General features: G+C 47.7%; 1 protein-coding gene across 1 annotated transcript in view; it reads left to right on the top strand.

Annotated features, from left to right (window-relative positions):
* The first annotated feature begins 6,873 nt into the window (after nucleotides 1-6,873).
* Nucleotides 6,874-17,993, top strand: part of asb10 (ankyrin repeat and SOCS box containing 10) — a 41,552-nt gene continuing 30,432 nt past the window's right edge. The window contains exons 1-2 of the mRNA XM_078539749.1: nucleotides 6,874-7,195; nucleotides 11,356-11,523. Of these exons, the coding sequence (XP_078395875.1) occupies nucleotides 6,874-7,195; nucleotides 11,356-11,523 (490 nt within the window). The remainder of the gene's footprint in view (nucleotides 7,196-11,355; nucleotides 11,524-17,993) is intronic.

The raw sequence follows: 17,993 nt of genomic DNA, 5'->3' as shown, positions 1-17,993 counted from the left end.
GTTATGCACTTTGGCAGGAAGCGTAGAGGAGCTGAATATTATTTAAATAGAGAAGGACTACAGAAAGCTGCAGCACAGAGGGATTTGGGGGTCCTTGTACACGAATCCCAAACAGCTAGAATACAAGTTCAGCAGGTAATAGGTAAGGCAAATGGGATGTTGGCCTTTATTTCAAAGGGAATGGAGTATAAAAATAGGGAAGTCTTGCTAAAACTATACAAGGCACTAGTTAGACCACACCTAGAATAATGTGAACAGATTTGCTTCCCTTATCTAAGGAAAGATATACTGGCATTGGAGGCAGTCCAGAGATTGTTCATTAGGTTGATCCCGGGTATGGAGCGATTTTCTTATGAGGAGCGGTTGAGTAGGTTGGGCCTGTACTCATTGGAGTTTAGAAGAATGAGAGGCGATATCAGATTGATACATATAAGATTCTTAGGGGGCTTGACAGGGTAGATGCTGAGAGGTTGTTTCCCCTCGTGGGAGAGTCTAGGACCAGAGGGCATAATCTCAGAGTAAGGGGTATCCCAGTTAAAACAGAGATGAGGAGGAATTTCTTCTCTCAGATGGTAGTGAATCTGTGGAATTCTTTACCACGGAGGGCTGTAGAGGCTGGGTCGTTAAGTATATTCAGGGCTGAGATAGATTTTGAATCAGTAAGGGAATCGAGGGTTATGGGGAAAAGGCAGGAAAGTGGAGTTGAGGATTATCAGATCAGCCCTAATCTCATTGAATGGTGGAGCAGACTCAATGGGCCGAATGGCCTACTTCTGCTCCTACGTCTTATGGTCTTATGGACTTTGGAGTATAAGTCAGTGCAGGGAGAGGAGAGAGCGGTGAGACTTCAGAGTATAAATCAGCACGAGAAGGAGAGAGAGCGGCGCCTGCAGTGTGACTCAGTCTGTGGACCGACTGCATTTGGGGAAAACCAAAGTGTGACATCACAGGGAAACAGGTAAGTGATTGTTTGGTGAGTATTTTGCTCATTTATCTTTCAAAACTTGCATAATTTATCAATAATTGTAAGGCCTGTAGTAAGCGTTACTGCAGTAGCAAAACTAATTTGAAGTAGTAGGATTTATTAATTATACATTAATTTAGAAAATAATTAATTAATTAACACATAATAGAGCTTGCAGCCAGGTGATGTGTTGTGATTGCAGAATGTGGGTGCTCCAGTTTCAGTGCTATTTAGGGCAAACACATCTGCAGTAAGTGTCTACGGTTTGTGGAGCTTTGGCTCAGAGTTATTGAGCTGGAGGCTGAGCTGCAGACACTGTGGTTCACTGGGGAGGGGAAAATTACCTGGATGTGTTGTACCAGGAGGCAGTCACACCTCTTAGGCTAGGTTTTTCTGATTTGGTCGGGGACAGGAGGGTCTGACTGCAAACGAGGCAGGTATGTGGACCCAGAATATAGAAGTGGAGGAGCCTCAGCCTTTGCAACTGTCCAACAGATTTGAGGTTCTTGCAGCTGTATGGACAAAAGTAAAGCTTCAGGAAAAAGGAGCAAGCTGAATATGGCACCATAGTACAGGAAGCCATTCAAGCAGAGAGAGTTAATAGGAATGTAGTGGTAGTTGGGGACAGTATAGTCCGCGGGATAGACGCTGTTCTCTGCAGCAAAGAGCGGGAGCCCAGATGGCTGTGTTGCCTGCTCGGTGCCAAGGTTCAGGACATCTGCTCAGGGCTGGAGAGGAACTTGCAGTGGGAGGGGGAGGATCCAGTTGTCATGGTCCATGTAGATACCAACGAGATAGGTAGGACTGGGAAAGAGGTTCTGCTTGGGGAGTATGAGCAACGAGGGGCTGAACTAAAAAGCAGAACCTCAAAGTTAATCTCTGGATCACTAACTGAGCCATGAGCCAATTGGCATGGGCTATGTACTAAAGCAGTCCATGTCCAAATGCAGCAAGACCTGGACAATATCCAGGCTTGGGCTGACAAGTGGCAAGTAACATTCGCACCACACAAGTGCCAGGCAATGACCATCTCCAACACGAGAGAACCCAACCATCACCCCTTGATGTTCAATAGCATTACCATCACTGAATCCCCCACTATCAACATCCTGGGAGTTACCATTGACCAGAAACTGAACTGGACTAGCCATATAAATAATGTGATTACATGAGCAAGTCAGAGGGTAGGAATCCTGCGATGAGTAACCCACCTCCTGACTCCCAAAGCCTGTCCACCATCTACAAGGCACAAGTCAGGAGTGTGTTGGAATACTCCCCACTTGCCTGGATGAGTGCAGCTCCCACAACACTGAAGAAGCTGGACACCATCCAGGACAAAGCAGCCCACTTGATTGGCACCACATCCACAAACATTCACTCCCTCCACCACCGACGCACAGTAGCAGCAGTGTGTACCATCTACAAGATGCACTGCAGGAACTCACCAAGGCTCCTTAAATGGTGTAATGAAAGAAGGTGCATGTGACCTCCTGATAGTTTTGCCTGATAATAAGCCAATGTGGCCTGATTACCATGAAGACAGGGAGCCTTGATGAACGGCTACTGAAGTCCATGTGTCAGGTTTGACACCTAAGAACAAAGAACAGAGTATCATGACTGGCCCTTCAATTAAGGGGAACAACTGCTCCCTATCCATCCTATACATGCCCCTCTTAATCTTGTACACCTCGATCGGGTCGCCCCTCAGTCTTCTCTGCTCAACGAAAACAACCCAAGTCTATCCAACCTCTCTTCATAGCTTAAATGTTTCATCCCAGGCAACATACTGGTGAATCCCCTCTGCACCCCCTCCAGTGCAATCACATCCTTCCTATAATGTGGTGACCGGAACTGCACACAATACTCCAGATGTGGCCTCACCAAGGTTCTATACAACTCCAACATGACCTCCCTACTTTTGTAATCTATGCCTCGATTGATAAAGGCAAGTGTCCCATATGCCTTTTTCACCACCCCACTAACATGACCCTCCACCTTCAGAGATCTATGGACACACACGCCAAGGTCCCTTTGTTCCTCAGAACTTCCTAGTGTCATGCCGTTCATTGAATACTTCCTTGTCAAATTACTCCTTCCAAAGTGTATCACCTCACACTTTTCAGGGTTAAATTCCATCTGCCACTTATCTGCCCATTTGACCATCCCGTCTATATCTTCCTGTAGCCCAAGACACTCAACCTCACTGTTAACCACCCGGCCAATCTTTGTGTCATCCGCAAACTTACTAATCCTACCCCCCACATAGTCACCTATGTCGTTTATATAAATGACAAATAATAGGGGACCCAGCACAGATCCCTGTGGTACACCACTGGACACTGGCTTCCAGTCACTAAAGCAGCCTTCTGTCATCACCCTCTGTCTCCTACAACTAAGCCAATTTTGAATCCACCTTATCAAATTACCCTGTATCCCATGTGCACTTGCCTTCTTTATAAGTCTCCCATGTGGGACCTTGTCAAAGGCTTTGCTGAAATCCATATAAACTACATCAACTGCACTACCCTCATCTACACACCTGGTCACCTCCTCAAAAAATTCAATCAAATTTGTTAGGCCTGACCTCCCTCTGACAAAGCCATGCTGACTATCCCTGAACGAAAATAAGTTGCAGCCCACAGTTGAATCTCATCAGCAAGACATGGTTACACTCAAATCATCCTTCCGTGCAGAAGCAAAGGCCCAAACTACAGAGGCCTAAACAGAAAGTTCATCTCAATCCAGGTCTGGAGGTTCATTGCATTGTTGAAGATGGTGTAGCCCTAGCTTCTTATGCTGGCACCACGATCCCATTGCCGAGTGCGGAACAGCCTCACACTGAAGCAAGCATGGAAATGGTACCATTACCCACAGAGAGTGCAAGTAATCCCCCAAGAGTCACAGGGAAGTGTTCATTTCTTCATATCCTGCCATTTGTCACAAAACCCATTGATTGGTGGAGGTTATAACATCCAAAGGTACAGGATGTTCCAATTCTGGTTGCAGTGGTTCCTGCCTAGTAACAAGGGTGGGGCCCTCTGGGAGTGTTTTGATAGGTTCCCATAACCGTTCAAGGGTCAGTGAACAAGGCTTCTTCAGGGAGACAGTTGAGGCAGTCAAGAAGTGTCACAGACACAGGGACAGGAATAGGCCCGTTCAGTCTGTTAAAAGAAGGAAGCAATGAAATAGACGCTGAATTTCATAAAGAGCTGCAGTTAGCAGCCTGACTCCGTACTGTGGGCTGTTGGGGCAAAGGTACTCCTGTAGAGTAGAGGAGTTCAGCCTGGCATGGCCACCGATCTGAAAGTTTGTAAGCTAGTGATGAGGCACTCAGCAATCCAGAGAGAAGGCAAGGTGAGGTGGGCCATCATTAATGCTGTCTGATTAGAAGCAATGTTTGGAGAGAATTCCAAGGCAGGATCTTCAAGGATGGAGAGTGGAAACCTCGTAAGAAAGACAAAGTTTCAGTGAGATTGGTTGACTTACAGTGGGACTAATGTCTGGGTGTTTTCTTAAGAAATTCCATAGACTCTGCCTCGGTTGTATCTGTAATTTGTTCTATACTGTGGTGTGTTCAGCTACAATGTGTGTTAAATTACGTGTACCTCATACTTTTTTTTATTCATTCACGGGATGTGGGCTTCGCTGGCTGGGCCAGCATTTATTGCCCATCCCTAGTTGCCCTTGAGAAGGTGGTGGTGAGCTGCCTTCTTGAACCGCTGCAGTCCATGTGGTGTAGGTACACCCACAGTGCTGTTAGGGAGGGTGCTTCAGGATTTGGATCCGGTGACAGTGAAGGAACGGCGATATATTTCCAAGTCAGGATGGTGACTTGGAGGGGAACTTCCAGGTGGTGGTGTTCCCATGTCTCTGCTGCCCTTGTCCTTCTAGATGGTAGTGGTCATGGGTTTGGAAGGTGTTGAAGGAGTCTTGGTGAGTTCCTGCAGTGCATCTTGTAGATGATACACACTGCTGCTACTGGGCATCGGTGGTGGAGGGAGTGAATGTTTGTGGATGTGGTGCCAATCAAGCGGGCTGCTTTGTCCTGGATGTTATCAAGCTTCTTGAGTGTTGTGGGAGCTGCACTCATCCAGGCAAGTGGGGAGTATTCCATCACACTCCTGACTTGTGCCTTGTAGATGGTGGACAGGCTTTGGGGAGTCAGGAGATGAGTTACTTGGAAAATCTCACAAATGGGAATCAGTAAAATAACCATTTTAGTTATTTAACGTGGTTGGTTGAAGATGAAAGTCTTGAGGAGGGATTGGGCTGGATGTGGGATGATTCTCTGAATGTTCAAAGCACACGCAGGCCTGAAGTATTTGGTGATCAGAGAATGATAGAGCTGAGAGTGAGGCCATTCAGCCCATCGTGCCTGCACTGCTTCTTTGGTCCTCCTTTGCGCAAAGCACTGGAAATCTTTGACTTTCAAATCCATCACACTCCCCTCAGTGTCCCGAGCATTTTCACTGCTGTCTGCTGGGGGTCCCTCTCAGTGTCTGTCTGAGCCGATCTGCATCCCCACCCACCCCCTGATCACCCTCCCAATGCAGCATCTCCACCCACCCCCTGATCACCCTCCCAATGCAACATCTCCAACCACCCCCTGATCACCCTCCCAATGCAGCATCTCCACCCCCTGATCACCCTCCCAATGCAGCATCTGTACCCACCCCCTGATCACCCTCCCAATGCAGCATCTCCACCCACCCCCTGATCACCCTCCCAATGCAGCATCTCCACCCACCCCCTGATCACCCTCCCAATGCAGCATCTGTACCCACCCCCTGATCACCCTCCCAATGCAGCATCTGTACCCACCCCCTGATCACCCTCCCAATGCAGCATCTCCACCCCCTGATCACCCTCCCAATGCAGCATCTGTACCCACCCCCTGATCACCCTCCCAATGCAGCATCTGGACCCGTCCAACATGAGGCTCTGCTTGCTTCCATTTCAAAACCAGGGTCAGAGTGAGGTTTCTTCTCAACTCCCCCATCCTTTCCCCTCCCCCAGTCACCCATGTCCTTTCCTCCATCACTACTGACCCCCCCTGGCATCACCCTCAACCCCCCCAGCGTCACCTACCAACCCGAACCCTTGTCTTTCCAGGAGGTCCAGGTGAATGTGCACATTCCTTACCTTCCCCAGAATCCCACCCCAATCCACATTGACCTCCCCGACCTCCCCCTTCCCACCCCCAGGGTCAGTGTCTACCCCTGAGACCCACCCAATCACCCAATCACCCCCAGCATCACTTCTACTGCTATCGTCACCCCCTCACCCTCCCACCCTCAGCTCACTCTGCCCCCCTCATACCCATCACTCCCTCCTATCACGTCCACCCTCAGTTCGCTCCCCAGGAGGGAGTCATTGACTCCACAGATTCCTCCCTTGCACATTCAGGTGGATAACCCTCTTAATCCCTCCTCCACTCGTACTGCCTCCTGCCTGCCATTGACAGGCAGAGCAGACAATGACTAACTGGTTTCATGACAGCGTAAAACCGATTTTTGGCCTTCTTGCCAAATTGTCCCACTCACACCCGCCTGATGCCAATGGGGGCAGGAAATTCTGGCCTATGGCCTCACACTGAGGGAGTGGGTGTCGTCATTCCAATTCCCAAGTACTGGGGTAGAGTTTGCCTCCTGGTAGATGAAGCAGTCACACTGCACAGTGTCTCTTGTTAACGTGGTGATGTCAGCGTTAATATATTTGCAGCATTTACTTTGGTAAACAAGGTTCCTGCAGGGCTTCCTGGGTTACAGAAACAACAGCTGAACATTTCGGAGCTGAGGGCAGTGACTGGCACCAGCAGAAAGTCAGTGAACTCACCCTGAGCTGGGAGCTGGAACATTATCCGGTGTATTCAGAGGCTGGGAGAGGGATCTTTCTGTGCCTGGCTGGCCATGTCTCGCCACAGTTTTGTTTTCAGCTCCAAGGCATTGCGTTCCCTGGAGTTGGATAGAGAGGCAATGCAAGACCAGGAACTCCGCAGACGCTGTCAGACTTACTGTCTGTCCCGGGGGAGAAGGGCGGATAACCCTGGTCTCTACAGGAAGTGTCGGGGGGTTCAGAAACGCTTGCTGCTGTGTGAGGATCGGCTGATTCACAATGCCTTGTACACAGGAGACATCCAGAGGGTGCAGCAGCTTTTCAGCAGGGGCACAGCAGTGAATCTGGTCATCGAGGGGTCCAGGGAGGAGCTGCAATGGACATCAGAGAGACTGGGTGAGTTCGCCAGACTGTGGCTACGGGCCAGAGGGTCAGACACATGGGAGAGGCTATGAGCATTTACCTTCAAGCTGAACGAGGGCACTTCAGGAAGAAAATCTTTCATTTATATAGCGCCTTTCACAATCTCAGGACCCTGCAAAGTGCTTCACAGCCACTGAAGTGTGGTCAATGTTGGAATGTAGGCAGCCAATGTGTGCACAGCAAGCTCCCATAAACAGCAATGTGATAATGACCACAATCTGTTTGTGATGTTGATTCAGGAATGAATATTAGTCAGGACATCAGGGTGAACTCTGGTGGTTCCAAAGGTTCCCCAAGAAAAGAATTCCAAAGTTATACTGGACTCAAAACATTGGGCAGCATTTCACAGCGTCAGAATCCTCTTGACAGGAAGCACTTGAATCTTGGTCACTTCCGGGCAGAAACTAATCGCTACACCATGGACATCCCCGACCTTCAGTTTGCGAGCTGCTCCGTGATGGTTCACTCTGGACAGGACATTCAAAGGATGCTTGACCTATTCAACGCCAAGGAAGAGGCTTGGCATTCCCTGAATACTGACCCTCCGACAGTGCAGCACTCCCTCAGTACTGACCCTCCGACAGTGCAGCACTCCCTCAGTACTGACCCTCTGACAGTGCAGCACTCCCTCAGTACTGACCCTCCGACAGTGCAGCACTCGCTCAATACTGACCCTCCGACAGTGCAGCACTCCCTCAGTACTGACTCTCCAACGGCGCAGCACTCCCTCAGTACTGACCCTCCAACAGTGCAGCACTCCCTCAGTACTGACGCTCCAACAGTGCAACACACCCTCAGTACTGACCCTCCAACAGTGCAGCACTCCCTCAGTACTTAGCCTCCAACGGTGCAGCACTCCCTCAGTACTGACTCTCCAACGGTGCAGCACTCCCTCAGTACTGACCCTCCAACAGTGCAACACACCCTCAGTACTGACCCTCCAACAGTGCAGCACTCCCTCAGTACTTACCCTCCAACGGTGCAGCACTCCCTCAGTACTGACCCTCTGACAGTGCAGCACTCCCTCAGTACTGACCCTCTGACAGTGCAGCACTCCCTCAGTACTGACCGTCCGACAGTGCAGCACTCCCTCAGTACTGACCCTCCGACAGTGCAGCGCTCCCTCAGTACTGATCCACCGACAGTGCAGCGCTCCCTCAGTACTGACCCACCGACAGTGCAGCACTCCCTCAGTACTGACCCTCCGACAGTGCAGCGCTCCCTCAGTACTGACCCACCGACAGTGCAGCACTCCCTCAGTACTGACCCTCCGACAGTGCAGCACTCCCTCAGTACTGACCCTCCGACAGTGCAGCGCTCCCTCAGTACTGACCCACCGACAGTGCAGCACTCCCTCAGCACTGACGCTCCGACAGTGCGGCACTCCCTCAGTACTGACCCTCGGACAGTGCAGCACTCCCTCAGTACTGACCCTCGGACAGTGCAGCACTCCCTCAGTACTGACCCACCAACAGTGCAGCACTCCCTGAATTGAAGAATGACGATTTTGTAATAGCTCCATGTTAACTCCAGTTAACCCCAAATTCTCCTGCTCAAGACAGTTCCCCAAAATGGTGAATTTCCCCTTAGTCTGTCCATTACCAGGTCTCTGATTAACCTGCACAGGGGATCCACTCTCTGCTCAGTCACTCCGGTGATGTCCCTTCATCCACAGTGTTGTGTGGTTGACAAATCCACCCTGGCAGCATCCCCGAACCCCCGATGCTGTGCCCCTTTAAATCCGATTTCTGGCTCCATTCCACTTTCTGCAGAGTTCCTCCGGACTTTCTCAAAATAGGAGCCTGAGAGCCATGAGTCCTTTTCAAATTCTTCTCTCAGGCACTGCGAGGCAAGCAGATTTCGCAATATTCAGACTGTTTACACAGCTTCTGATGGTGTCTCCTCCTTTAATTAATCAGATTATACAATCCATCAATCTGCACTCAGGAGCTCATCAAGTCTTCTTCAACAGCACCTTCCAAACCCATGCCCACTACCATCTAGATGGACAAGGGCAGCAGATAGATGGGAACACCACCACCTGGAAGTTCCCCTCCAAGTCACTCACCATCCTGACTTGGAAATATATCTCCGTTCCTTCACTGTCGCTGGGTCAAAATCCTGGAATTCCCTCCCTAACAGCACTGTGGATGTACCTACACCACATGGACTGCAGCGGTTCAAGAAGGCAGCTCACCACCACCTTCTCAAGGGCAACTAGGGATGGGCAATAAATGCTGGGCCCAGCCAGAGAAGCCCACATCTCATGAATGAAAAAAAATCAAACTCCATCTCCTGATTCTACACCATTGTTGCTGACTCCATGTACAAGGTTATCCATTGTCCAGGTTGTTGTTCAAGTGCCATTGAAGGCAGTGAGAATTGATTCCTGTCAGACAATAGAAAACAGTTTTTATTTTAATAAACCTAGCCAGAGGAAAAGCACAAAGCAAAACCACAACTACGAACATGGCCTGAGCAGTATGAAAACAAAGTGAAGGAGAGGGGAAAACCAAGTCCATAGTTAATAATATCACTACTGATTACTATTGATTACCTAACTGATTCATTGCTTGGCTTAATCAATGCACAATCACACTTTGTTTTAAATCAAGGTCTACAAAGTAACTTTTAAAAATTCACTGCAGGTTTAATACAGGCCTCTTAAAATCAAGAGCAAAGCAGAAATAAAATGCAAAAATATAACATTGCAAAACTTAGTGATTAAGGCCTCTGGCCTACACTTTCCGGGAATCATGTTATCTGTAAACGGACAAGGGGAGAGTCACAGATGGAGAGACTTGGCAGCGCAAATACACGCCAGGTAAAGTTTAACACTTCTCAGCACTGAGTGATTTATTTTGGTGCATAATCTGTGAAGAGGCATCATGAACTAACTGGTAGAGTTTTAAAAGGTGCAGACTGGGATGTGTGTACACAATTTTTAAGAGATGGCAAGACAATTTGATGAAGCTGTGTAAAAAAAGGCATGCTGGGTCCCCGCTTTGCAAACTGGAAGCAGATAGAGTACAAACCCTTTATCGTAGGATGAGCTGAAAGGGGAGGCGATGAGCAGGGTGGTATTGTCGACTAGTAACCCCGAGAGCCAGGGGAATACTCCGGGGACCCGGGTTCGAAACCCACCACAGCAGATGGTAGAATTTGAATTCAATAAAAATCTGGAATTAAAGGTCCAACGATGACCCTGAAGCTATTGTCGATGGTTCACTAATGCCTTTTAGGAAATCTGTTGCCCCTTACCTGGTCTGGCCACCACAGCAATGTGGTTGACTCTTAAATGCCCTGTGAACAAGGGATGAACAATAAATGCTGGTCTAGCCAGCGACGCCCAAACCCTGTGGACAAATGTTCACCTCAGCTTCTGCAGAAAAAGTTAAGGGAAGATTTAATTCAGGTGTTCAAAATCATGTAGGGTTTTGATAGGGGAAATTCGGAGAAACTGTTTCCAGTGACAGGAGGGTCGGGAATCACAGGGTCACAGGTTTAAAGTGATTGGCAGAAGATCCAGAGGGGGAGATGAGGAGAAATTCTTTCCATAGTGAGTTGCTGTGATCTGGAACACGCTGCCTGAAAGGGCAGTGGAAACAGATTCAGTAGAAACTTTCAAAAGAGGTTTGGATAAAAATAGGAAGGGGAAAATTTCATAGGGCTATGAGGCAAGAGCAGCGGAGTGAGGTTAATTGAATATCTCTTTCAAAGGGCCAGCACAGGAACGATGGGCTGAATGGCCTCCTCCTGTGCTGTATCATTCTCTGATTCGGGTAAGTCAAAGTGTGAAGTTGTGCCCCTAACGTTAATTAACTTTGAGACAAATTCAGGTACCTCCAATTGCCAGCAGTCCTGTGAGATTGGGTGAATGTCCCAGCCACCAGAATGGAAACTGAAGCTCCAGTTTGTCTCAGAGCCAGTAAGAGTCACGAGCCAGGCAACAGCAGAAAATAGAAGCAGACTGGACTGGCCGGGGAGCTGAGCAGAAACTGCAATTCAGCTGGACACAGCCTGGAGGGCTCAGTGTGACCGGAGAAATCTCCAATGTAAAGTCAACAGCATTGTGTGAGCAGCAAGATTGTCGGAAGTTTGAATCATGTCAAATGTTATTGTGACCTCCAAAGCTGAGGGAGCTGCCTGGGAATTATGGCAGGCATTGATGCTCGGGGATGAGGAGACACTTGTCCTTCTGATCACTGACCCTGAGCAAGGTCACCTCCACCCCAATGTTGTCTTTGACACCAGCGATGTAGAACAGTGGAAGAATTACAGATACAACCTCCGAGCGCTGAGTATGTGAGTTGTACAAGCAACGTGTTGAGGGTTGGGGGGTCTGGGAGGGACCGGGCATCTCGGGGGGACGGTGGGGGTTTAGGGGGAATCGGGGGTTCCGAGATCCTAGCGTATTTGGGGTTTTGACTCTGTGAGAGATTGTGTGCTGAAGGTGCAAAGGCATTGGAAATTGGAAAAGCACATCAGCTGTTAAATATAAACTGCAAAGCATGCAGTATTTGCAAAATACTGAAGATGCTGGAAATCAGAAATAAAACAGAAGATGCTGGAAATAGCAGGTCTGGCAGCATCTGTGCAGAGAGAAACCGAGGTAATGTTTCAGCTCATTGATGTGTCATCAGAATCGTACTATCCAGATGAAAGGTCATTGACCGGAAACGCTAACTCTGTTTCTCTCTCTACACCAGGTCTGGCAGAATTTGAGTATTTCCAGCATTTTCTGTTGTTATTTTTGCTTTGACCGAGGTGTGTTAAATGGAAAGAGCGTGTTAAAAGTGTTAAATGGAAGGAGAGTGCTTTAATCTATTTGATTTAGACAAGCAGATCTTGATTAATGCAGCAACTTTCACAATGGCAGAAGACTCCGAAGTACTTTCTGGGATGTAGTCACTGCTGCATTATAGGAAACACAGCAGCCAATTTGTGCACAGCAAGCTCCCACTAACAATGCGACAATGACCAGGTAATCTGTTGATGTGATGTAGGTTGAGCGATGAATATTTGCCTCGGACTCTGGGAAGAATCCCCTGCTCTTCTTCCAAACAGTTCCCTGTCTTCCCTCTCATAGGGAACACAGCACCCGCCACCCCCCGCCCCCAATTCACTCCGGCACCCCCCGACAGTGCAGTAACTACAATTTCTATTTATACATCACCTTTAATGTAACAAAATGTCTCGAGGTACTTCACAGAAATGTTATCAAAGTATGACACTGAGCCACAGGAGATATTCACAGTATCAAAGAGTTGTTATGGTGTAGAAGGAAGCCATTCGGCCCATCATGTCTGCACCAGCTCGCTGAACATTTTAACCCAGTGCCAGTCTCCTGCCTTTTCCTCGTAACCCTGCCCATTGTTTCTATTTAAATCATCATCCAATGCCCTCCTGAAATTAGGTCAGGTGACCAATAGCTTGGTCAAACAGGTAGGTTTTAAGAAGTGTCTTAAAGGAGGAAAGAGAGGAAAAGAGCGGCGAGGTTTAGGAAGGAAATTCCAGAGTTTGGGGACTCATCAACTGAAGGCACAGCCGCCAGTGGTGGAGTGAGTAAAATCAGGGAGGCTCAAGAGGCCAGAATTAAAGGAGTGCTGGTATCTTGGAAGGTCATGATAGGGAGGGGAAAGGCACTGGAGAGGCTTGAGAATAATTATTAGAATGTTAAAATCAAGACGTTTCTTGACCGGGAGCCAATGTAGGACAGCAGGCACAGGGGTGATGGGGGAACGGGACTTGCTGTGAGTTAGGACACGCTCAGCAGTTTTGGTTGGCCTTAACTTTACGGAGAGTAGAGTGTGGGAGGATCAGCCAGGGGTGCATTGGAATCGTCACATTTAGAGGGAACGAAGCTTGTTATGGACAAAGAAATGGACAAGTTGCAAAAAAATGTTTTGGATTGGGGGAGAGTGGATTTTAGTAAAATAAGGCAGGATCTGGCCAAAACTGGGAACAGCTACTTGTGGGGAAATCTACAGAGGAACAGTGGGGGGCATTTAAAAAGGAAATGGGGAGGGTACAGGTTCAACATGATTGCTCTAGGGCGATAGGAAGGAGTAACAAGCCCAGAGAACCATGGATGGCCAGAGATATTCAGGTTACGATGAGAAGGAAAAGAGAGGCTTTTAGCAGGTACAAGGGGAACAAATCAGCGGAGGCATTAGTGGAGTACAGAAACTGCAGGGTGGAGCTTAAGAAAGCAATTAGGAGAGCAAAGAGGGGATATGAGAAAGCTCTGGCTGGTAAAAGTAGGCAAAATCCCAAGATATTCTATAAGTATATCAATGGGAAGAGGATAACCAGGGAAAGAGTAGGGACCATAAGGGACCAAGAGGGCAATCTATGGGTGGAACCAGAGGACATCACTAGAGTGTTGAATGAATACTTCACATCCGTCTTCACCCAAGAGAATGAGGATGAAGGTATCAAACTCGGGGAGAGGGACTGCGAGGTTCTTAAGCAAATTGATACAATGAATGACAAGGTATTGGAGGTGTTGGCAGGCTTAAAAGTGGATAAATCTCCAGGTCCAGATAATTTGTGTCCCAGACTGCTGAGGGAGGCAAGGGAGGAGATCGCAGGGGCTCTGACCCAAATTTTTAATTCCTCTCTGGCCACGGGGGAGGTGCCAGAGGACTGGAAAACAGCTAATGTGGTTCCGCTATTTAAGAAGGGTTGTAGAGATAAGCCAGGGAACTACAGGCCAGTGAGTCTCACGTCAGTAGTAGGGAAACTATTGGAGAAAGTTCTGAAGGAGAATATCTATCTCCACTTGGAGAGGCAAGGTTTGATCAGGGATAGTCAGCATGGCTTTGTCAGAGGGAGGTCATGCCTAACAAATTTGATTGAGTTTTTTGAGGAGGTGACCAGGTGTGTAGATGAGGGTAGTGCAGTTGATGTAGTTTATATGGATTTCAGCAAAGCCTTTGACAAGGTGCCACATGGGAGACTTATAAAGAAGGCAAATGCACATGGGATACAGGGTAATTTGATAAGTTGGATTCAAAATTGACTTAGTTGCAGGAGACAGAGGGTGATGACAGAAGGATGCTTTAGTGACTGGAAGCCAGTGTCCAGTGGCGTACCACAGGGATCTGTGCTGGGTCCCCTATTATTTGTCATTTGTATAAACGACATAGGTGACTATGTGGGGGGTAGGATTAGTAAGTTTGTGGATGACACAAAGATTGGCCGGGTGGTTAACAGTTAGGTTGTCTTGGGCTACAGGAAGATATAGATGGGATGGTCAAATGGGCAGATAAGTGGCAGATGGAATTTAACCCTGAAAAGTGTGAGGTGATACACTTTGGTAAGAGTAATTTGACAAGGAAGTATTCAATGAACGGCATGACACTAGGAAGTTCTGAGGAACAAAGGGACCTTGGCATGTGTGTCCATAGATCTCTGAAGGCAGAGGGGCATGTTAGTGGGGTGGTGAAAAAGGCATATGGGACACTTGCCTTTATCAATTGAGGCATAGATTACAAAAGTATGGAGGTCATGTTGGAGTTGTATAGAACCTTGGTGAGGCTACAGCTGGAGTACTGTATGCAGTTCTGGTCGCCACGTTATAGGAAGGATGTGATTGCACTGGAGGGGGTGCAGAGGAGATTCACCAGGATGTTGCCTGGGATGAAACATTTAAGTTATGAAGAGAGGTTGGATAGACTTGGATTGTTTTCGTTGGAGCAGAGAAGACTGAGGGGTGACCTGATCGAAGTGTACAAGATTATGAGGGGCATGGACAGGGTGGATAGGGAGCAGCTGCTCCCCTTAGTTGAAGGGTCAGTCACGAGGGGACATAAGTTCAAGGTGAGAGGCAGGAGGTTTAGGGGGGATGTGAGGAAAAACTTTTTTACCCAGGGGGTGGTGACGGTCTGGAATGCACTGCCTGGGAGGGTGGTGGGGGTGGGTTGCCTCACATCCTTTAAAAAGTACCTGGATGAGCACTTGGCACATCATAACATTCAAGGCTATGGGCCAAATGCTGGTAAATGGGATTAGGTAGGTAGGTCAGGTGTTTCTCACCTGTCGCTGCAGACTCGATGGACTGAAGGGCCTCTTCTGCACTGAGATTCTGTGATTCTGTGACATGTTTTGCTAATGCTGTTGGAGGGCTTTAAACGAACTCGGCAGGAGTGTGGGAACCAAAAGAAAATATGAGAGAGGGATACCTGGGTGCACAAAATACTGGGAGGGACAGATAGCACTAGTATAGAGAATAGTAAGTTAATAGGTGAAGTCGGGGTGAGGGAGAAAATAACAAAATCTAAATCAGGATTACTATGCATGTATGTGAATGCACAGAGTATAGTGAATAAGATTGGGGAGTTACAGGCACAGATTGCCATGTGGAAATATGATGTTGCGGCGATAACAGAGACCTGGCTCAAGGAAGGGCAGAACTGAGTGTTAAATATTCCTGGGTACAAGGAAAGATAGGAAAGGAAGGAAAGGAGATGGGGTGGCAGTATTGGTTAAGGAGAGCATTGCAGTGCTGGAGAAAGAGGATGTCCCAGAGGGTTCAAGGACAGAATCTATTTGGCTAGAGCTAGGGAACAAAAAGGGGCAATTACATTGCTCGGTGTAGCCTATAGACCAGCAAATAGTGAGAATGGTGTAGAAGAACAAATCTGCAGGGAAATTACAGAGAGATGCAGGCATTATAGAGTAGTTATAATGGGTGACTTTAATTACCCGAATGTAGACTGGGACTGTGGTAGTGTAAAGGATGGAGAGGGGAAAAAGTTCCTAGATTGTGATCAGGAGAATTTTCTACAGCAGTATGTGTCCAATCCAACAAGAAAAGACACACTGTTGGACCTGGCTCTTGGAAATGAGGTGGGCCATGTAGATCAAGCGTCAGTGGAAGGACATTTAGGAGACAGTGGTCATTGTATCGTAAGGTTTAGGATGATGATAGAAAAGGACAGTGTGCAATCCAGAGTAAGAATAATTAACTGGGGGAGAGCCGACTCCGATGGGGCAGGAGCGGAGCTGGGCCGGAGAGACTGGAACTGAAGGATTGGCGGGAAAAACTGTAGCTGAACAATGGGCTACCTTCAAAAAAGAATTGGTTTGGGCACAGTCAAGGTATATTCCATCGAAAGGGAAAGGTAGGGCAAACAAATCCAGAGCTCCCTGGATGAAAAAGGCGATAGAAATTAAGGAAAAATGTGCTTATGGCAGGTGTCAGGTAGAAAATACAACTGAGAACCAAGAGGAATACAGAAGGTTCAGAGGAGAGGTGAAAAAGTATATTAGAGAAGTGAAGAAGGATTATGAGAAAAGACTGGCAGCCAACATAAAGGGGAATCCCAAAGTCTTCTGTAGGCACATAAATAGTAAAAGGGCGGTACCAAGGAGGTAGATGCTACCCAGGCCATGGTGACAGACGAGGAAACTCTGTCACTAGAAGGGTTCAAAATTGTTAAGGAGGAAGTGTTGAATAGACTGTCGGTGCTTAAAGTTGACAAGGCACCGGGAATGGATGAGATGCATCCAAGATTATTGAAGGAAGTGAGAGTGGAAATTGCAGGAGCACTGGCCATAATCTTTCAGTCTTCCCCAGACTCAGGGGAGGTGCCAGAGGACTGGAGAATTGCAAACATTACGCCCTTGTTCCAAAAAGGTTGAAAGGATAAGCCCAGAATTATCAGCCAGTCAGTTTAACTTCCGTGGTGGGCAAGATTCTAGAAACAATTATTCGGGATAGAATTAGCAGTCCCATGGAAAAACTTTTAAAATTCTAAAATTCTAACAGGGCTAGACAGACTAGATGCAGGGAGGATGTTTCCCCTGGTTGGGGAGTCTAGAACCAGGGACCACAGACTCAGGATACGGGGCAGGCCATTTAGGACTGAGATAAGGAAAGATTTCTTCACTCAGAGGGTGGTCAACTTGTGAGATTCTCTACCACATACTATTCTCTGTGGAGTCTGGGTTACTGAGTATATTCAAGAAAGAAATTGATACATTTTTGGATATTAGGGGCATCAAAGGATTAGGGAGAAAGCGGGAGCGGGCTATTGAGTTAGATGATCAGCCAGGATCATAATGAATGGCGAAGCAGCTCGAAGGGCTGAATGTCCTACTCCTGCTCCTAGTTTCTATGTTTCTATATGGGATGATAAGGAAGAGCCAGCATGGATTTTTAAAGGGGGAAATTGTGTTTAACTGATTTGCTGGAGTTTTTTGAAGAGGTAACAGAAAAGGTCGATGAGGGTAATGCTGTTGATGTGGTGTACATGGACTTTCAAAAGGCATTTGATACAGTGCCACACAACAGACTTGTGAGAAAAGTTATTGCTCAGGGAATAAAAGGGACAGTAGCAACGTGGATACAAAATTGGCTAAAAAATAGGAAGCAGAGAGTAATGGTCAATGGATCTTTTTCAGGCTGGAGGAAGGTTTGTAGTGGGGTTCCCCAGGGGTCGGTATTGGAACCCTTGCTTTTCCTGATACATATGAACATCTGAATTAGGAGCAGGAGTTGGCCACTCAGCCCTCGAGTCTGCCCCACCATTCATTAATACATTAATGATCTAGATCTTGGTGTGCAGTGGACGATTTCAACGTTTGGGAGTGTTGTAAACTGTGAGGAAGACAGTATAGAACTTCAAAAGGACATAGACAAGTTGGTGGAGTGGGCAGATAGGTGGCAGATGAAGGTCAATGTGGAGAAGTGTGAGGTGATGCACTTTAGTAGGAAGAACATGGAGAGACAATTTAAAATAAGGGGTGACATTTTGAAGGGGGT

Source organism: Cetorhinus maximus, chromosome 4 (assembly GCF_964194155.1).
Source record: "Cetorhinus maximus chromosome 4, sCetMax3.hap1.1, whole genome shotgun sequence".
NCBI classification, from domain to species: Eukaryota; Metazoa; Chordata; class Chondrichthyes; order Lamniformes; family Cetorhinidae; genus Cetorhinus; species Cetorhinus maximus.
Note: the sequence above shows the minus strand (reverse complement) of the source record. Positions and strands in the feature narration are given on the sequence as shown.